This window comes from Styela clava, chromosome 7 (genome assembly GCF_964204865.1).
Source record: "Styela clava chromosome 7, kaStyClav1.hap1.2, whole genome shotgun sequence".
NCBI lineage: Eukaryota > Metazoa > Chordata > Ascidiacea > Stolidobranchia > Styelidae > Styela > Styela clava.
In genome coordinates this window covers 5,307,133-5,329,501 of record NC_135256.1, presented here as the reverse complement: position 1 = coordinate 5,329,501, position 22,369 = coordinate 5,307,133, and the positions used below count along the sequence as shown (strand labels likewise).

At 36.3% G+C, this 22,369-nt stretch overlaps 2 protein-coding genes and 1 pseudogene across 2 annotated transcripts; all 3 read left to right on the top strand.

Annotated features, from left to right (window-relative positions):
* Positions 1–486: 486 nt before the first annotated feature.
* Positions 487–1,113, top strand: LOC120327848 (inositol monophosphatase 3-like; annotated as a pseudogene).
* A 2,343-nt stretch (positions 1,114–3,456) lies between these two features.
* On the top strand, positions 3,457–18,094 carry LOC120327847 (uncharacterized). The gene is made up of 5 exons (XM_078114370.1): positions 3,457–3,506; positions 3,805–4,179; positions 4,559–4,627; positions 12,876–13,277; positions 17,937–18,094. Exons 1-5 carry the CDS (start codon positions 3,473–3,475, stop codon positions 18,092–18,094), a joined length of 1,038 nt encoding a protein of 345 aa, XP_077970496.1. The 5' UTR covers positions 3,457–3,472.
* A 273-nt stretch (positions 18,095–18,367) lies between these two features.
* LOC144425269 (uncharacterized) lies at positions 18,368–22,357 on the top strand. Its single transcript, XM_078114822.1, has 4 exons — positions 18,368–18,763; positions 19,222–19,281; positions 19,666–19,884; positions 21,752–22,357. Exons 1-4 carry the CDS (start codon positions 18,418–18,420, stop codon positions 22,033–22,035), a joined length of 909 nt encoding a protein of 302 aa, XP_077970948.1. The 5' UTR covers positions 18,368–18,417; the 3' UTR covers positions 22,036–22,357.
* The last annotated feature ends 12 nt before the right edge of the window (positions 22,358–22,369 follow it).

The window sequence follows — 22,369 nt, the reverse complement described above, 5'->3', positions numbered from 1 at the left end:
AATGGGATTTCTTCGTCACACAGAAAATTTTTGTCTCTTAATTTCCTACACTTTTGGAAAAAAGGTCCTTTTCTGTCCAATCAGGGACTCCTTTATTTTTTATTCGAAAGAGGTAATTTTCAGGATGAGCAAGAATATTGTTTTTCCGAGATTACACAAAAGCATCGTAAATAGGTTCATATATCTCATCTCATCACATATGCATCTACAAGAAGAGAGATGAGATGAGAATATTACGGTGGTTCAATAGTAAAACAATCGAGCAAAGAGATCTTAAATATGGACACGAAAACCAAAGTAGAGTTGTACATATTTGATATTTTACAGTAATATTTTACATATTTTTACCTACCGGTACCACAGTCTTCACGACTCCATCGGAGCACCAGATTGCAAACACAGAACCGCCACAAGGTGCTCAAGTTTTTATATGATGACGCCATCACACACAAAAAAGAAATCCATCGAGGCCTCAGAAATTTATGAATGGGAGATCAATTATCTCATCAGGCTATGTCAACATCATTTGCAAGAGGATTGCTAAACATTCCGTTCATCTCCGAAGAGAAAGACAGCAAGCCTTTTGCTATGTATCTGCCACCCCTTCCAACAACAAATTCAGAAGTCGATAAAATAGTTGGCCCAAGTGATGAAGTAGTAAAAGCGGGAGCCATTACAATTTAAATTGATCCTCTAGATGCGACAATAGAGTACACTGAAGATTTGCTTCAGTATGTAACAACAATGGTTTGCATTGCTGTAATTGCCGTTTCTTGGTCACATGCAGGCAAAGTAAAAGGAACTGCGCAAAAGGCATTTGGAGAGGATGTGGTCGTTGTGCCAGCAGGCGGCGCTAGATACAAGAGTTTAGCGTTATTTGAAGGCAATGAATGCATCGGTGTATCTTCATACCACTTTAATAAAGAAGTGGGACATTTGTGCTGGCAACGCTATTCTAAATACATCTGGTGCTAAAATGACAACTTTATTAAGGTCTCCGTCTCTCCGATAGACTATTCTTGATCTGGCGACCCTAAAAATGATGGCGGTCTTGTCGCCGCTTTTTATAATCCTGAAAATAATATTTTCAAAAATTGGGTTATGCATGATTAATTTTTTTTTTTATACATTACACATCCATGCATTGAATTCAAGCTTACAATAATACAAAATCTATCAGATTCCAGTTTGAACGACCTTTTTGAAAATCCGAAATTATGTTTGATATATAAAATTTCTCCCATTGTTCTCGAGAAACTTAAATTATTTTGCGATAAAACTGTTTTGCTAAATTTTCTTTATCTCAATAAAAACTCAGAAATGATTTTCTTATATGAAACGTTGCAAGAATTTGATTCTGATTTTTGGATTTCTATTTCAAGCCCTAGTGTTTTATCTATTGTTTGACTTATTCTCTCTGACTACTATGTCTGACAGGTAAATTGTTTGTTTTTAGGGTGTGTACAAATAAAGCAATATTATAAAATGCCAAATCGTATCTTGTATGTGATAAATTTCAATCGACTTTTCTCTTTATCAGCAATAGCTGATCAATATTATTCAAAATTACTGATTTCCTCAATATTCTGTAGGGTGACCATGACTTGGGTAAAAGAATTTTGCTGTCAGTCATTTTGTTCGTCAAATTACAAGTTTACTTATGTCTGATGCTTAGTTTCCAACAACAATTAATGCTTTTGTCTTTCTGGTAGTCAACCATATTTCTGTATATATGTTTGCGACAAAGCAACCTTGATTGTAGTATTCTTTGTCATTTAACTGGCTAACTAATCGCATACCCGACATGAACTGGTAACTGGACGAGAGCCCGTAGTTCGCCATGCGCTTATACCGTCTTATCGGCTTTCCTCTCCCCCGGGATAAATATGTAAATCCTATCCTTGATATAAGTTTCTAGCAACAAAATCAATCCCTAACCAACAAAAATTTGAAATAGAAAAAGTATTCTTACAACAAGAATAACAAATGCACCAAAGCAAAGCAATACTCACTCAAGGGTTGGGAAATTCACCCCTTTAGCAAAGCCATGAGGAACCTCTAGTGTGACAGAGAGCGATAAAAAAATCTTTTTTCTGACTAATTTGGGTGGAAACGATATTTATAAAAAAGAAATACCTATGTGAATTAGCAACGTGCAGATATGCAGCGACGAGTGTCGACATGAGTGCCAGTTACAATTACGCCATGCGTAATCTTACTAATTTAGGTGCTAATGTCATTAAATGAACCCTTTGACATGAATGTGTGATGAATACGTCTATACCTTGGTAACAGACAAACTTACGCCAAAAGTATGTTTGTATCTGCAGTCCGTAACAACAACCCATAAAATGAGGGAAACTTTTCGTCTTTCACAATGCAATGTTCGCGAGTCAATATGTTTGTTCCTTGACCCCGTTCGAATCTTGTGAAAAAAAAAATATATATATTTTATATATCACAGAATATCTAAGCTCCTTGCCGTTGCCGATAATCGGATGATGATTATAAAATTGATTTGGTCCCTGGTCACATTTTCGCGTTTTGGGCTTGCAATGAATGACAGGCAGCTGTGAGGTCATGTGATTAGGTCGCCTTATCATCTTCAAGCACATTTGTTTGCTTTACAAGCACTTGAAGTTATGTTATTTGTCAATGATTTATGTGAAATTTCTCTTACGTCAAATATGAACAAAAGCGGTAGGCATTGTTGACTTTTGTTTCATTAACATCTCAAAGCTACATGCTAGTAGTCAAAACGCCGTTGAAAAAAATAGAGTAGGGTAGCTAAAATGGCTTTTTGGTACTTGGTACATTCAGAGGTGTATTTTCGAATAGTCTTGAAGCGACTCGTTAACTAGAACAATAACTAAAGGTGTAATGGCTGGGGTTACTTCAGAAATGCTGTTATGTGAAAACGGATTTATACGGGAATCTATTGTTGCTGTTCAAATGTAGTGTTTGGGAAAGGGCATTCTCGCAAAGCTACATTTTTGTATGTGCACGTTTTCGTAAAATATTTCCTCTCCCGATAGTTTATTTTTGCAAAATTCATTCTTGTCAAAATACACCATCACTTACGCTAGAAATATCGGGGGTGAAGCAATCTCAGAGATCCCGAGAAATAAGGAATAAAACTTGTTCTACTTTTCTCAAAAAAATACAGTAAGTGTCTGAGTGAATTATTGTGCTTGCTTTTTATCGTTTACTTTCACTTCGAAGTACAGAAAACTTGAAATCGATTAGTCCATTAGTTGCAGCCCTCTTCAAATACGATGCTTAATATGAATCATATTATGTTGAAGATTTAGCGAGTACAATAAAGAAATAGCTTTTTTGTGAACATAGCTTTGCTTTTTTGACAAAATTACCATTTGAATTCGAAAGTCAATACTTCCACCACCGCCGACTAAAGATGCAAATTTATTTACAGTATTAACTGCATAAATAATATTTAAAATAATAAAACGCCATGTTCTCAAAATTCGCACTGTGGCGAAGAGAAGGTAAGATTTAAATTTAATTTGTAAGTTTTAATGATATTTTCACACTGTTTGGTTATTAGTCAGATATGCGTCATACATTTGTTGCAAAGCATTAAAATAGGACTGTGACCATTATGTCCCCTATTTACAATAGTGCCGTAACAAATATATTTGGGTATACTGTCTTTTGTAACCAAATTTTTGAAAATGAAGTGAAAAGTTTATTAGGTGTTGAACAACACATTTTTTTTCTAAAGCATATTTAGGAATTTCATACACACTAATGGCATCATTCTCATACTTTCGTAATATTTTTTAGAGAGTAAATTTCTGGCCAATTACCAGATTCTCGCACAGCCTCCAAATGTGATGATAATCTTCTCGTTGGGGAAAACAGCTGATAAATGCCAGCAGTTAATCAATGATGGATATAAACACATCGACCATGGTCTTCCAAATAATATTTCGCTGCCACAAAAGTCATGCGCCGTCACCATTGAGTCGATGGACGGGTCGGTAGAAGTCAAACCGTCCAGTTTTTTGCCTATTTTGTACAACGATCTCAAAAGACAGAAAACCATCCAATATAAAGTCATTCTAATTGCTGGACGTGGTGGCGACCACTTATTACAACTTTGCTTTCGAAGCGGATCCAACAATTTTCATAAACATCCTTTTCAAGTGACACTTGAAGGTAAGTTTCCTTTTGCAGTTTATAACCAGTAGGCACTGCCAATATGTTCCCCAGTTTTATTTTTATTTTAGGGGGGTGGTAGATATTATGTTATTAGTGATGAAACTATTTGTGACTTATAAAAATGTGTTATGTATTGACTGATCATGTTCACCGGCGTATACTAAGCCACTTTCAAATATTCAAATACATTTTTATTTACACTTTTATAGTAGGGGAGCGGGGGCTTGTTTACTTCATATAGTGGGATGTAGGGAAATCACTCCAAGCTAAATATCAGGCCCCACTTTTCCAAATGAAGCTTGCTTTTTTTGAAGCCTCATAAAACCTTAGGTGATGAACCATTATCTTCATTTAATGCTGTATTCACTGTGCACAGTTCCCAGAGGAGAAGAGTCAGCGTCACCCGACGGTATCCAAGGACCTAAAACGCTCGGACAACAACAGGGTACGCATTTTTTTTTGATGTTTTGGTTTCGACCCTTAAAATTTATCTCAGCGTTCAAATTTTTATTAACGCTTTTTGGACACGGTAGGGGACATAAGGATCGTTTCAATATTATGTTGTTGTTGTTCTTTGACACTTTTTGGACACCTAGTGGAAAATCTAAAAAGTCGCTTTTTTCTTTGATTACTGGATCAATTGCTTTGACATTTTTAGTGGTTAAAAATGAAATTTTTCTCCAGAAGGCTATTACTTCTATTTATTTCAAATATTTCTGTTAGCTCTGTAAGATTTGTTTTTGTTTGCTATGACGTCACCGAACGTTCTGCGGACGCTTTTGTTCTTCTGATCACGTGCCATCGAACGTCGGTGGTTCGTAATGGAATCCTTGCTTTACTAAGATTTGAGGAATGGTGAATGGCGAATAGTGCCGTACTTGGTGTTATATTACAGTAGTGATTCAGATTGTTGGTGTTACTACAGTTGTGAGTCGGACCATCTTGTAATTTCAATTCACGCTGTCACAAGCTAGGAACTTTTAAAGATAGGGCAGTTCCGGTACCGTAACACAGTGTGGTGAACTAACTCGTAGCTATCTGGTAAAAGCGGGACTTTTTTTAATTTTGAGAAGGGAATGAAACAGAATACTCGGTATTTCAATTCATTTTGCAATTGAATGGAGAAGTGTAGATCATTGTCACGGGACAGTGTGAAATGGGAGGCAGACAACTCGACTACACACGGACAACTCACCAGAGACAACTCGACCACAGATAGACCTGGTGAGTTGTCCGTGAAGTCGAATTGTCCATAAGCTCTAAACGGCTATGACAGTAACTGTACCAAAATTTGTAACCCGATTCAGATGGTGTTGAGTTGACGCACATTATTTAGTAACGTTTTTATGTGAAATGTTTGACTGTGGTTCGGTACCGGATGCGGTAATACGGCACATAGTTACTCATATCACAAGATATTTCAATTGATGTTTCAATATAATCAAGAAACATGGATCATTGTCACATGACCTAAAATATCTATGACAGTTCCTAAACCGTCACGGTCTCCCGGTCCCCGATACAGGTACTGGTAAGTCACCGCATATGATTTTTGGGGAATTGTTCTGCGTGTCCATATATTTGAGCATTGCTCTCTTGTACTAATAACAATCCCGAAACGTCCAGTGAATGTTGTCGATGCCTACGACGCATCTAGGCTTGCACGTAATTTACGGATTTACGGAATTACGTAATTATTTGGAGTTACGGAAGGGAAGTTACGAATTACGTAAAGTCGTAATTATTGCATTGAAACGAGCTTTCTTCAAAGCAGTCAATTTCGTCGATTGCGAAAAATGAAAGCTCAACAAGTAGAAGAAGTTAGAGTTCCGGTATTCGCAGCCGTTTTTCTCTCTCTTGTTACGTAGGTGAACGCATGACGCGTTGCCATTTACTAACCTATTATCAACTTATCTGGCGTGGCCAATGTAAATTATTAACGTAGTTAATGGGGGAAGAACTGAGTAGGGCCGTTTGACGCCAACACACCTGGTTTTAACTTCTCCCGCAACTTAACCATAGATAAGGGATAGAATTGCGTTGAGACCGATTGACGCCAACACACCTGGTTTCAATTTCTCTCGCATCTTATCTAGCATGGCCATGGCCAATGTACATAATAACCGTAGATAGGGGGAAGAATTGTGTTAAGACCGATGGACGCTAACACGCCCGGTTTCAACTTCTTCGGGTGAAATGACTAATGAACGCAGGAGATCAATCTATCAAACATGGTCTATTAAACATTTGTATCCATTTTACTTTTATTTATTATTTACTTGTTCCAGTTTTCCGTTACTTATGGCAGTGGTCGGCAACCTTTTTTAAGTGACGGTCCAGTTTAGCCTGGTCAAAATTTTGATGGACCACCTTTATATAAACGAACTATGCTTATGTAGTGAATTCAAACGCGTTAGAAAATTTATGCTGACAATATACACAAAAACGAAGGTGATGATATTTATTGCGAGATCGGCATTTGTGCTATTGTTTCCAATCCGGAGATTGTATGAAACATCGATATTTACCATCTTTTTCGAACCGCGGAACACTTTTTAGATTATGAATTTTTCGCGGAACAACAAATGAAAATTTCTAAATTTCGTGGAAACTATCAAATTAAGCAATAATCACTGTCAGGTTTTGCGTAGGAATGAAATTACAATTAGACCAATGACTCAAGTTGTAAAAAGACGTAACAAATTCATTACTCCAGAGAACAAAAGTACACTGAAGTACCAATGAGATTAAACCAAATATTTAAAACTGGCTGTTCGAAGCCGTTAATATCAATGCAATTTTAATATGGTATATGAACTTGTTTAAATGAGCACGCATCGTTTATCTTGGTCTGAATTTAGGAAAGGCAAACACGTAGTTCTCCTTCAATGGTCGGTCGTCTTTCTGGCGTCAAAAATCCTACTTGTACTTCTACTATTGAATGAATTTATTGCTTCTTTAAGGGTATTCTACGAGTCGGGTTTTAAATTTTCCCAGCTTTAAGCAACTTTTATAATTTACATTACGAAAACGAGTCAATGTTCCCGAACATGATTAAAAATGGGGTTTGAGCGATAATTAAATTTAAATTGTTACGTTTCCGTTTACATTTAGCAGTTTAGTTATTGTTTCAACTTCGTGCAGATATTTATCACAAGAAACAAAATCTCCTTGAAAACTGTGACATAAAATATGCCAAAATATAAAAAAGAATTTGAAGACAACAACACGGAACACCAGCTTTCAGTCGTGGGGTTTGTAGATATTCGATTGTATATATGTTATCAGGGCCTTGTCTGTTTTTAGGTCACCTTTCTGCGGACCGGTAGTAATCTTTCTGCGGACCGGTGATGGGCCGCGGCCCGGTGGTTGCCGACCATTGACTTATGGTATATATGTTCCGTTTCTATTTTATTCTATTTTATAGTCACGCGTTTGAATAGTGGGAATTCCCCACCAAGTGTGGATTAGCAATGCTTAACCATTCTTTATTGTTAATATCAACATCTGATATATGAACATGGAATATCATATTGTTTTTGGCTGTTTCATTTCAGATATCCATAACCTTTCAACACGACGATCTTGTGAAATTTAACGAAGAGCTTTCGCGACGAATTGGAACCAAATAAGCGAAAAGAGCGATTGATCACTCGCGCCATTACCTCGCCGTGATAATTAATGTCACGCTTATCAAATAGTAATATGACGACAAAAGAGAGATTGCGTAATGAACCAAAACGACGGATTCCTCGCGGACCGTTGAAAATTTAACTGCTATCATATATAATCAAATATGAGCCTGTGTGTTTATTCTGTGCGAGATCCATTTTCTATTACAAAATCTTGATGTTCTGTTAACGGTTTTATCGTTATATATCAGTCCGGATCGCCGACTTGAGTTAGCAAATAAATGTTGTGAGTGTAAAATAAATGTCACAAAATGCATTGTTTTGCGATATAACGTTGTATTTTCGGAGAGGGCATGTCATATAAGTTCGGTATTTAAATTAAACGCAAATGAATAATATTTGATCTAAATTTATCGCAAATAATGTTATAAACATTCAGTCCGCGAAATGATTGAATGTAAAATGAAGCATGGTAATCGGAATATCGTCAATAAGTCGACATCAATGATTATTATTATAAAAATGCTAACAAGGCAGTAATGTCGGATAATGCAGAAAACGCTGCAAAAACAAGTCTTCGTCGCGAGGAAATCGCAAGTGTAATCAAATGAGAGAATACGCTCGTCGTTGGTTAATAAATTAGAAACCCGTAATTTTTATTCAGTACTAAGGTGGTTTTAAAAAACTATCGTTTCCATAAATATCCGTATACCAGTGTCGGTAATAATAAAATAAAATTGATCGCATAAAAATGGGACGGTTAATTTGCGAAGGTGATAAAGAAAAACCAAAGCTAACACAAAAGATAAAAATCAGAATAAAATTAATTTGAATTCACTCCTTGATAGTTGTCTTTAACATCTGCCGCCGGCGTGTATTACTGCCAAGAATAGGAAAAACCAACTTCAATGTCCCATTCGGAAAAAAAGTGGATTCAATGGGATGTTACGATAGGTTTAAATGCGTGGAAAAATATCGCAATTACGGGGTCATTACGTAATTGATTTTGCCGTAATTACGGAATTGATTTTTGTCAATTACGTGCAAGCCTAGACGCATCACATATTTTTTTGTTTCAATAATTTAGCACCATCACAAGAGTATTTGTCATGTGAACAAGGAAATACCTGGGGATAAATGACAAGCATTTGCTGCTCATAAATCTCGTTGTTGGACACGGATTTTTATTCTTGTTGTTGTGAAAAAATCGAATTCCTCATTACCTAGTGCAGGGCAACTCAACTATTTTCACCAAAGGTCCGTTTACAAAACTTCAAAATTACTGTGGTCCCGACATTACAGAAAATTTATTTCATCAAATAAACGAAACTTCAAATGCAATATTGTATGTATGTTCATTTGTCTCAAAAATGTAACAGTATCTGCATAGCAATTAAACAGTAAAACAGAGACGGGATACATGTTCAAGACCGTACTGGCCTAAGACACAGATGTGCGACATGTACCCCTAACAATGATAACAGCAGTTTAGGACTGCTCCGTTATACTAGGACAACAGACATGAAATCGACTATACAAATAAAACGCTAGTATAGTACACAAGACTAAAAGGTACGTCACAACGGCGATATGTACAATAGTCAGTTTATGGCACGTCCATATCCCAGGTTCCGGTGTGAAAAGATGGAGATAGGGTATGGGTCGCTGAATTGATATGTTTTTACACTAAGTCTCACGAAACACGTAAAGATTTGTTCGGGATATAAACTTGCCAGAAACCAACGTTGAATGGGGCCACGACACGAGAAAAAATTTGTAAAAGATAAATGTAGAAAACTTTTGTTTAAACTTGAGTTGTTAATCATAGTTTGCACTGGACCAAAGATATGGGAACAATAGAGAGTCTGGCACAAAATGCGGCCACTTTCATAAGCGCTATTGTGTGAAATTTATTATTGCCATGTCTCAATACAAGATTGAAATTGAATACAAGAGCAATGAATGGCTCGCAAATATGGACACAAATATCGCACATCGGTACCAGTACGACAAACTGTATAGCTGTGTATTTAAATTGTATCGAAATCATTTAAAACTATAAAACGATGCTTATGCTGCCAAAATAAACAAGCAGACGCGGTCCAAATCTTATGGTCAAAAGGTCCGAATTCGGACCGCGGTCCGCCAGTTGAGTAGCCCTGACCTAGTGTACCAATATGTATTTTAGATTATATTCAATTCAAAATTTACTGTTGGCTTTATGAGATTTGTTTTTGTGTGCGATGACGTCATCAATATTAAAAATTGCTGCTCTGCGTTCGCGTCATAAAAGTGTGGTACCGGTAGTCTACTGTGTTGCTACCCGTACTACCTCCTTTTGGGTTTTGATGTCCATATATTGCTCTCTCGCTCTTCAACATATTTATCAAATCCATCGGCAATTTAAATGTAGCAGTCAGGGCTCGAGTTTGCAATTGTTGGCTAAAATAGAAAATTTCCGCATACATTAGGGATCGCGTTTATGAAAACACACAACGATGTGGATGTTTCGTACCCACCTGGTAATCTAAGCTCCATATTTGCATTTATTGTAAACGTACATTTGACCCTATTTCATCGCGATCAGGAATAGATTCGAGGCGGTACTTTAATAAATAAATACTTCGGCTCGGCGGTGTGGCGCATCGCGCTAAGCGTTAGGAATACGCTCGCCACCGCACCTTACCATGTGTGGTTAGGCTCGAATCCCACGCGGGATTAAATATACGCGAGAAGATTGCTGCACTCTTCGCCGCCGTAGAGTGTTTCACGTAACCGATTGTGTTCCTTCGCTATATTATTAGACCCTCTCATCGGCGTTCCTATCCCCCAGGATAAATATGTAAATCCGACCCCGTAACTTTTATCGTCGTAAACAAACAGTGTATAACGGGGCGCATAGTCCACGAAATTGTGTATTTCATTCAGGACGCGCGGTATTGTTGCCGTTGTAAGCATCAAACCAGTTCAGGTTCGCGACGGCAAGCGTGTTTACCTAACGGTGAGCACGATACGCCATATACCGTCGGGTCCTATTTGAGACACAATACAAAAATTTGCAATTGGCAGTCATACACAAATATGTCAATATTAACAACTATGTTTAAAAATTGGTCGAGTGGGAAAAAAGTATGGGCGAATGCAAGAATCCAATTTCCTCATCACCGTTATGTTATTCCTGCCAATTAATTGTTACATGAGATAAACAAGGAAGTCGATGCACGGGCAAAAACACACATTCAGGCCACAGGAGGATATATACTGAAAACATATAAAAATAAGTTCGTTATCGCACATGTGGTAGAATTCTTTGGTTTTGTGTGAAAATGATCATACTGAATATATTCTGACTAGTCCCTACGAACGAAAATTGATATATGTCAATAAGTTACTGAAAATCTTGAGATGCAAAATCTTATTACGTCAGACAGTAGTCCGCATTGAGTGGCCATAGTCGCCGAGAAGAAAAAATGTAGGGCGATGGGAACACTTTTTTTTTTATAGTAAAAGCATTTTATTCGGAAACTTTTGCAACAGGGGAACAAAGTGCTTGATTATAAGGAGCGTTTCCGAATTATTTTCAGGTAGCTACCTCGTGTGCGCTACAAAACTGAAATAATAGTGGAGATAATTTCTCTCGTGAATTACGCCATCGCGATCCTGTGAATTTTACACGCACAAATCAAAGCAGTGTTCACATAGAAAATAATAAAATATTAAAGTGCATTACAGCAAAAATTGCTAGAGTTCCACGGGGCGAAAAATCGAAAATTATTGGAGTGTCAAAGAAAATGCGCAGTCTAGTCGCGATATTTAACGAAAAATCGAAAAAAGAATCTATAAAATCCAAATGCAGTTTTCCAAAATATGAGTCATTGCTAGAAATTTGGAGTTATGTTGGCTCAAATAGGTAGCACGACAGTTACATTCTGAGCAATTCAGTTGCGATTATCCAAAATATCCCACATTAGGAGTAGAATTATTTATGTTGTTTATTATGATACATTGAATTTACTTATTTTTCGAATGTAAGAACTAACGCGCATCAATATAAGTTTAAAAAAAAAGGCAAACAATGTCGATAAATAATGGGAAACGCGAAACGAGGCGTTTCTACGCAAATATTTCTTTTTAAATATACTACATCAAGAGTAAAAATATTTTTATTGTACGTTAAATTTACTGCACTTACTTTTAAAATGTAAAAAACAATGCGCATGCTGAGATATAAAAGACAATGTCAATATCTTAAAACCTAAGAAAGGGCGTTTTTAAGTCAATCGATTTCAATTTTTAGGAGTAGAAATATTTCCATTGTACATTGAATTTTCTTTTTTTAGGATGTAAAAAATAGTGTGCATCTACATTATTTGAAAAAAATATAAAGCAAAAATGTCGATACTTGGTGAAAAGCCAATCGATTCCGATTTTTCCAAATATCCCACCATTAAAAGTAGAAATATTTCCATAGTACATTGAAATTTACTATTTTTTATGGTTTAATAAAATAACGTGCATCCATATTATTTTAAAAGATATAAACCAAAAATGTCGATACTTGATGAAAAAGAGCGTTTCTAAGCACTTCAATTGCAATTTTCCAGAATATCCAACATTACGAGTAGGAATATTTTTATTGTACATTGAATTAACCTATTTTTAGTATTTAAATTGTGTGGTTTGGAGCCCCCGCTCAAAAGGGACGTGATGTGAAATTCAAAAAAAGCACTCCCTCCACGTTTCAATACCTGTTGGGGTTCAGTTGGGGTTTGGAATGATTTGGATTTCCGGCGCAACCTGCATTCCAAACCGTTACTGGATAATTACTAATTTGTTGTCTTGAAACATTACGGAAGTGCTTTTCCCAAATTTTACATTTTTGCATTGCTGGCCATTTTTGCATGTTCATCCTAAACATTTCCCTCTTCTTAATCTTCTTTAAAATTTATTTATTCTAACGTATAACATCATCACACCCATGTTTTTAATCAATAATAGCCCAAGCTGACTAGAGGTTCGTGGAAAGTTTGAGCAATTTTCATTTTGCGAATCATTTTTCAGAGGAAAAATTCTTGGTGAAATATCAGATTCTGACCAAAGGTTCAATCGTGGTAGTGATTTATTCATTACAAGACACCGCACATGCATGTCAGAAGTTCACTGCTACTGGATATAAGAGCATTGAGAGTGGTGCAACTTCCGGTACGGATGTTCAGTTGCCTCGGTTTCTCGAATGTACCAGCAGTATCGAGTCTTCTGATCCATCTGTAGAAATCAGTCCACGATTTAAAATGCCTCTATCATACACCGACCTGAAAAACCAAACAAGCATCCAGCATAAAGTCACACTACTGACATCATCTGGTGGTCGTCACCTGCTTAATCTCTGTCTCAAACGAGAAAACTACCCTCTTCGCTCAGAACCATTTCATGTGACATTAGGAGCTGATGATTTGCATGAAGGTAAGTCAAATGGTTAGTGCTCTGGTGTTTGCAGCTTCTTTTTCTTTCGGAATGATGCTTTTAGTTTCTTAGTATACTGATGGTTGCATGACTGTTTAGTTATGACGATGCAAGTTCACTAAACGATGTTCCAGTTCCCTTTTAAAATAATATGAACAGTATCGGGTAATCCAAACGGAACGTGCGATTATGCAAAATACCAGTGAGAGGGAGCTGATTAGAATCGGGGAACACTGAGAACACTTGCACACTTCGACTCACCCGTTAATACTTAATACTTTTATAATATTTTCATCAATAACTCTATTTATTCGCCATTTCGCGCCAAATCTGTAATATATTACATTGATGTGATTCTCGACACGGGCATAACATTTTCTTGTCGACCTGATAATTTGTACGTCCTAAAAATAAACGGATTATTTTCTGTGACCCGATCACGCCATCGTTAAATACAACGAGAGGTCACAAAATGGAATCAGAAATTTCCATGCAAAGCGGGAAGGCGGGCCACACCTATTTTTAGAAAGTTGAAACCGAACGTATGATACTTCTATAATAAAAATCAAGCAGTGATACATCTCTCGAATAGGATTTAGATTTTATTCCCCATTGCATCTCAAAAAATTCCATTTGAATATTTTCAGCGCCATTGAATCCTTTGCACTTAGCTTCAACTTTTCTGCGTTTTTTGCCATTTGTCTAATTATAATTAAATTATAGGCTCATTAAACGAGTAATTGTGACTTATATACTTCTTAGGTTATAATAAAATTTAGTTTAAAAAATATAATCATCAAAACGGCTGTTTTGTTACTATAATTCAGTGGAGCGTCACGTGCCGGATTGTAATACTCTGCGGGCCGGATCCGGCCCGGGGTCCGTAAGTTGCCGACCCCTGTCGTAAACACTTTACGCAAGGTCAAGCGCGTTCTCTCGAAATCTTACGCACGGTCGTCGTTGAACAAAACCATGGTATGATCAATCAACCGTAATCTTCACCGCCGCTATCCGCCCAGAGCGGACAAGCCTATTTTGCGACGATTTGGGTTTCCCCTGTTTGCAGCTTGTGTTTTAAAATTTGGGTCATATATCAGTAATCTATGGATATATGAAATAAATGCTGGAGTACATACTTCTGTAACAGTCAATAAAATAGATGAATATGTAATCTCATATTTGATGTTAGTACCGCAATCGGATTAGTCTGTGTATGTGCCTATACCGGTACCTGTAGCTGTACTCCAGTGAATAGAATTGGCTACTCTACAGGTACTAGACTACAGTTACTCGTACCCAAGGGCATTTAGGGATTTTTAATACCTTGCCGATTTTTCGTAAAGTATGCGAACACCACAGCATGACTATTTTAACTTGAATCCATGCTAAGAACAGGTCGAATTACTGTTAACGAGGATAATTTAGCCTCGTTAGTTTGCGAGTACTCCAGTGTGTCAACGAACTTGGGTGAATACCGATTCTTGGTAAAATGAGAGAAGAAGGCAATTTACAAGACGTCTGTTTTGGCGCGCAAAAAATTCTTTCGAATATTTTCTCTCGAATGTTCGAGAATACCATTTTTGCCTTTTACGAGAAAGTAGGTGCTTTACTAACACGTTAAACGATAAAGAAGTTTGGCGAATGGGGCCCCTAAAATGGTGACCGCGTTCGTTAAATATGCCGGCTTATTCAAGGTATAATAAATTTTTCTGTCTCGAAATATTCAATCTGTGACAACTACAAAAATTTAAAATATCTCTCTATTTTAATTCATTTGTGTCCAAGGTAACTCGCGGTTGCGCGTCTCACGACAAAATACAGATCTAAAATACCACGCCAATCCACGGTCATAATAATTTGATAGTAATAATAGTCAATCAATCAGTAATAATCAACTGCCCGATTATATTTAGTATTGATATATATTGCGTTCATGCGAATTCGTTATCGTTGTCAGAAAGATCTGGTATAAAATCCCAGAAAATATATTTAATTTGGTACAATGAAAATACATGTAAAGTTTATTAGTAAATCAAAAATACATATTTATTTCCACGGAATCTCCGCGGTACTCTAAAATACCATGGCATTCCGCGGACTTAAAAATGTGTTGTGAACTGCTCGATTACATTTTGTTTTGATTCATATTCTTGCAAATTAGACCAATATGAGTTGTCACTGCAACTCTTACTCCGCGCCATCGCAATGCTGCCACCTATTCATTTTAAATCATTGTTAGAGTAACTTCTAAGTTTGCGATAAAATCCCACGGATTAAAATTTATTTCTTTATTTCAAGTCGGTAGTTTTAGATCAATACAGGTGTGCCACAGGCACAATGAATTTATGAGGTTTGCAATGTATAAGAAAGGGTTTTTTTCTGTCGCGGTCCATCGCAAAACAAACCTCATGACTTTTTATTTTTAGTATTCAATAATACCGCTTTTTTAATCAAGAATTTTTTGGTTGCGGATTCACTTTTTTATTCTATCTTCAGCATCTCGTCGCTTATGATTACTATATAATAAAAAATAACTCATTTTCTTCACGTGTTTCATGGGACACAAAACATGAGTCGAGGAAAATTCCTGATTTAGGGAGAATAAACACCGAAATAAAGATTTTTACGGCTTATATAACACGTCACGCGGACAAAAACAATCGGGAGATTAAAACACAATGCAATCGCAAACATCATTAGCTACTTTATTTTTCATCGGTCAAGATTGGGGGAATTGTCCACATGCATAATAACTTTTAAAAAAATGAACTGGTTTCCTTTATGATAAAAATATACATAAATTCATTTACACTTTGTCATTTTGTAAACTGTATTTTTGAACCTGGTGGATGTCCAAATGTATTGGTAGTTAATTTTTGAGACGTTAGGCAAACCAAGAAGTCTGTTATTGTTGTGTGTTTTTAACACACAGTAAATAATTTTTGCATTGCCCAATGTGATGAAGTAAACATTTGATTAAAAATTCATGTGTCTTATGTAAACGTTCAAGCTGAAAATACATTAATTAAAGCGCAAAAAGCATACGTTTGTTGCGTTCTAAGTTTCACTGAAAACTTAGTTTGACTTTACTAGGTATTGCAAACTGAGCGCAAAACGAAGAATGTATGATGACCACTATTTGATCGGGGCTTTATGCATACCACAGTGAATGGCGAAGTTGTAATCCGATGCGTTTCATGCCTAAACAATCTGAGCAATGACGCTATTAGACCAACACTCTTACAGCGCCATATTAGTATGAAGCGACCGGCCCATCACAAAAGCAGTTTTTCAAACAAAAAACGGGGGCGCAAAGTTTGTAAAATTTTCAAAGTGGGGCGCGGCTCAAAAAGTTTAAGAATCACGAACTAGACGCTATCTTATCATAACTTAGAATCGACAATTTCACCGAATAGAGCGTCTGTTACATCCTTTTGTCATTACTTAAATAATAGGGGGAAATAACGAAAACATGGAAAAGTAGATCAAAATTTACCTTAAAATACGATAAATAATTTGACATACTCCTATAATATGCGAAGAGCGATTATCAACGTTATTGTTTTGACAGCGTCTTTGCGCGCCACATTGTATACAGCCCCCGGATAAATACTGTTTAGCGTGCATGTGACCGATCCTATTATTGAATCGACTGATTTGAATGCCGGTCGTGCATAAATTAATCTAAAATACCGATGTGGACGCCTTCATTTGATTTTCTCAAGATAAATTAATTAAAAGGAACTCACTTGAAACAATGAACATTTTTTGTGAATTGCCACCTCTAACATTCGATTCCCTGAATTTAAGATCCACAGAAAACTATTTATGTGGAAATTTAACCGATTTCGATGCAATCAAAGAGTCAACAATCATCAACGTTTGGGCGACTTCAATTCAACGCGTATTCTTGATTTATTTGAATTTTTCTCGAAGCTGCGGCGACATCTTGCGATATGTCATTTACATTGATACGAAGTGTCACTTTTTCGCTAAAACGTGATTTTTTAGTCAAGAAAGAGAAGACATAGCGATCAAATACAATAACATTTTCAGAGATATAAGAGCTTACTACAGAAACCAAAAGCACAATACAACGCAATTTAGTCAAGCTATGAACTATTGAAAATTTTATTCGAAGGTGCAAGGCATCCGAAATTACCCTGTTTACGGTATTCTGGTTTCTGACATAAAATAATCGATTAATATTCAAAATAACAATATATCATGCATAACTAAAATACCGCGGATATTTAAACGATTTTTAACATTTCTCCTCGGTTGAGATAGGGTCACTAAAATCTCGGACCTTGATCGAAAAAAACGTTACATAGGGTTCCCTTCACTTAAACTACAGACCACAATCCAAATGACGCATAAATCCACAAGTGTTCTTACCTTATAGTACTATATGACAATAAAGCAAAGTAATAACTCAAACTGTCTTGCGGTCGTAAAATGCTGTGGGGATGGGACGAAGACTCAACTGTACGACGAAGGGTCCTAAATCACTTCGTTTTGAGGTACCTATATTCGCCATGAATAGGTAGTGCTTCATCGCACGGACTTTGTACGAACAAAATTTATTAAACTTCAGATTAGAAATGTTTTTGACTAAAACGCTGATCATGTGTTTAACAGAGAATATATGTTTAACAGAGATTCCAATCGTACAGCAAGACGATTCCTACGACAGAACAAACGGGACAGGACCATTTAATAGAACAATATCAAAACGAAGTAAGCATTTATTGAGAATTTGGAGTAAGTTCTACTCGCAGACGGGGTGGGAAAACACTGTACTTGATTGGCAATAGACATCTTGTGTAGAAATAAAAACCCACTGTATTTACTTATATACGGCAATATGGAGGCCCTAATGGAATGACCAGGTAACGACATTTTGGTAATTTCATCAGGTTGCCTACAATTTTGCATTGGCAATTAGTAAAGATTTTTGCTCGTTGATTTTGTTGAAGTTGTGAATTTCTCACTGTTGCACTAAGGTAAACGAGCGCCTTTGTTTATTAATATTGATAGGTTGGATTTTCCGATCATCAAAGAATTGCTTTAACATTTTTCAGGGCAGAGATTTCTGGTTAACTATAAGATTCTGACAAAAGGTTCATGGGTAGTTGTAATGTTTTCACTGAAAGACACCACCGATGAATGTCACCAATTCTCTTCTGATGGATATCAGCAATGCGTCATCCATGGTATTTCAAACCAAGAGGTTCGGCTTCCGCGGTGGTCACCATGTATCAGCAGAGTCGAGTCAATTGATGGATCTGTAAGAGTCACGCCTGAAGAGGGAAAAGAGCTTTTATACGATGACCTGAAACATCAAAAGTGTATCCATCAATATGTGGCATTGCTAGCGCAGTTTGGTGGTCCTCACTTAATGCAACTCATTATCAGGAATGGCGATGAAAAGCTCCACACAACACCTTTCCAGGTGAAATTGGAGGTTGAAGATGTGCACGACAGTGCGTCTTTTATTTCTACACGTCATACAAGATACAATCATGGAAGAGTATGAGGAATATTTTTGATGATTCCGCTGAATTGTACAGACCTAAAATTAAACTGTTACATATATCAAGGAATATAATGGCAAAACAAAGTCGTTTTTATCTTCCCCATACCGCGGCCTCAATTCATAGTGAATTGGCTCTGCTTTTCACAGAGATTTTTTTCATGCGCAATATTTTAAAAGATTATGGCCATTGCAGAATCGTCAATGAAAGTGAGAAATGCACATGGCAACGCCAAATTTTTGCATTATTCTCAGATAACATTCAATTCGCAATATCTTACTGAAATTTGTAACCTGAATATTTTATCGGTCAAATAAGACTGTATGTATAGCTAATTAATAACGGGATATATTATCTTTCTATTATTTTTTCTACAATGATATAAAACAACATTCTGTAATTTTCAGATGGTGACGAAGAATGGGAAACTTCTGATGTCGATGATTCATGTGAAGTCCCTTTTCCCGGTAAAAGTGATTATTTATTTATATTCCTACCGCCTCCTCTATAGATTGGTAAATAAAAAGCAACTAGACAAAATTATCCATTGTCTGTATAGTCAACCAAATTTTATGTACTGAGAAAACACTTTTGGCATAGGCGAAAATGAATCATTAGAGTCAGTTTGCTTCCCTGATTAGTTCTAAAGTGTTTTTGAATTTTGTTTATGAACTTGCACCTTTGATACTGCACATGGTAATTGGTTTGTCACACTTTTGTTCTTAAGCCCGTTCCGATTTGTATCCCCATATAGGTGAAAGTAGACATTGACTCATGTCCAAACTAAATAAAAAAAAAACACACATAAAATATTGAAACAAAATATCCTCGTTTTATTTCATAACTCACAGGAGAAGTTACTGTCCGAAGACTCCTGAAAAATCATAACGTTGACAACTATTGGCCTTTGTTGGAAAGATCTGGTGTTAGAAGCGTTCCAGATCTTTCTCGGCTAAATAAAAAGAAACTTAAAGAGTTCGGCGTTGAAACAGTAGGTGACAGGATCAGAATTATGAATGCTGTTGCGAATTCCGACTCCCCTTTCATAAACTCCAATAGCACAGAGACAGGTGGGACTATTGTTTATAAACTTTATAACATGACATATTAGTGTTATGGAATCTTATGAATACTTTTATAGCTGGTTAGTTAAGGCTGTGGTACGTTTATACGCTGGCTGTGATTGATGTCATACAAAACATTGAACGGGAGGAATTACTTGCTGATGTTCATTTGATAGCTATTGGATTTAATTCTGTAATGATAATTTTTTTTCATTCTATTAGAATGTTTGTTTGCAAATTTATGTATGTTTGTTAAAGATAACAGGGGATAGAATGCTATCCTACGACATAGGCGACACGCCGACATGTACACTTCACAATATTAACAGCAGTTTAGTATTGCTACAATCAGCGCTGGATTAACAATTAAACAATATAAGCACGTGCCTAGGGCATCAAGCAAAGAAGGGCACCACAGAAATTTTTATAGCATAATTTTATATAGTTTATCGGTGTTTATCAAAATATTACAAGTTAACCAGACGACTCTAACTTCAAAATGTTTGCTTATTTTTCGTCTTCAAGCATCATATTAACCTTCTTTATTAAAAATAAACACTGAAACCTATTTATTGGACACGAAATGGGCTTATGAGTCGTTTTCTTAAATTGTTATTGTTTTTTCTTTCTAGTATTCTCTTCTTGTTGCTGCATTTTGTTTTAAAAAAATTCTTCTTTTCTCTTCAACTATACAACCAATGAGCTATTTGCACTATGTGTTGGTTCCGCGATTGCAATTCAGCTAGCTAGCGCTAAGAGAAGTCGGGATTTTTTTTTAATAAGGTAGACCAGGGTGGTCCTAACCCTGTCATGTCGATACATTCCGTGCGGACCGCGAAACAATTTTAGCTTATACTTGTATCTAATAGCAGAACGATTTTTTTAGCTATTCTAACTGGGGTTGTGATCTAGAGATTCAAACCCCCTTTTTTCTAACGTTTTGTGCCTTTATTTTAGAAAAAAACACTCCTCTGTTTTCAAGCGTGGGCCATGTGACAATAGTGAAGAAACGCAGAGCCGACTTAACGCCGCGCAATCTAGTTTTTTAGCTAGGTCCCGAAATATCAACTTAGACGGACTTGGTTGTTATTTGACGATGATACTAAGCTTGCTCACGCTGTTTTTTAAATTATATAAAATAAAACATTTCGCAATAAAAATGAGTGTCAAAAAAAAACGTGACATAAGGAAAACAAGGCGGAAACGTATTTCTTGCCCACCACACAGTGTCTGGTTTGCTTTCAAGTGATATCTGTCACGAAAGAATATAATTTAAAGCGACATTAACGCGAGATGCGGAAAATACAACGGTAATTCTCGGGAATTCATTTTAAAAATAACTGAAGGCGTTATATATCCTCTTTAAAAAAAGGCACCCATGCAACATAATAATAGTCTGATTAGAACGGTAAACTCTCGTTGTTTATGAAATTTGAAGTAAGTAAACTCACAATATTTCGATCAATTTGGGGTTTTCTCCGACTTGCGGGTCGCGAGACCTCTAAAGAGTAAGATGCAGCGATAGCCTGCTCAATGGTCAGTGCTAGTATATTAAAAGTCCATGTCTCAAGTTCAGGAGTATAAAAAGAAAGTAGGATAAACAGTTTACCAAAAAATTAGGACACTCGATTGTGTGATAGTTACATTTACGATGCTATCTACTATGCTCATCATGAACTTAAATGGGTTTACTTATTTTTGTTGCCCAGTATGGCCCTCCACCTGACTTCCATAATTTGCCTGGTGAGCGATTACTGAATTATAAAATCGCCGACCGTACATACACACATTAATGTGAAAGTTAAAAGCCTCAAAAGTGCAAATCTCAGGCTTCAACATCCAAGATATAAAAATATTGTTTTCTCTTTTTCAGAGATTTTCTCTTTGGAAGAGTTTCTGAGTGATATTAACTTGATCAAAAACGAAGCGCTATTCAAACGAGAAAGAATATCTTTGGAATTATTGAATAAAATGAGCGACGAGGATCTGAAGGATGTTGGGATTACGCAGGAAAAAGACAAGAAATCCTTTAAAGGTGCACTTGCAGTAATGGAGAGCATGCTATATTGTAATGTTTCTCAGGATGCCCCTGGGGCTACTCATTCTGCATCTTGTAATGTGCCTTACTATGCGCCTGTGACTCCTGATTCCCCTTAATAATTTAGTATAATCGTGATACATTAGCTATTAATTAGTTTACTATTACTGTAATATTAGATTAGATCATATGAATCGGCATTTACTTTGTCTCAGTACGCATACTAGTCACTGAATTTTTATATAAATGTGAATAACATTGCCACTTTCTCTCTGTAAATAGTAGTCCCTTCAAGTAATCATAACCTATAATACGAAAATGATTGAGTGCACTTTTTTAATTACTGTTATATATGTTAATTTTGATATACGGAATTTTGTACATCATGAGCTAACATTTCTTTTAGACTTTGTTTTTGATTAGCTCGAGTGTGGTTTAGTGTTTTGAAGTTGA

Bases quoted from the DNA above. Each gene is read 5' to 3' on its own strand.
- LOC120327847 (XM_078114370.1), top strand. From the start codon at position 3,473: ATGTTCTCAAAATTCGCACTGTGGCGAAGAGAAG. The intron at 4,180-4,558 runs GTAAGTTTCCTT...CACTGTGCACAG, and splicing joins TTTTCAAGTGACACTTGAAG to TTCCCAGAGGAGAAGAGTCA. The intron at 13,278-17,936 runs GTAAGTCAAATG...TATGTTTAACAG, and splicing joins AGCTGATGATTTGCATGAAG to AGATTCCAATCGTACAGCAA.
- LOC144425269 (XM_078114822.1), top strand. From the start codon at position 18,418: ATGTTTTCACTGAAAGACACCACCGATGAATGTCACCAATTCTCTTCT. The intron at 18,764-19,221 runs GTGCGTCTTTTA...TGTAATTTTCAG, and splicing joins GGTTGAAGATGTGCACGACA to ATGGTGACGAAGAATGGGAA. The intron at 19,885-21,751 runs GTGGGACTATTG...TCTCTTTTTCAG, and splicing joins CTCCAATAGCACAGAGACAG to AGATTTTCTCTTTGGAAGAG.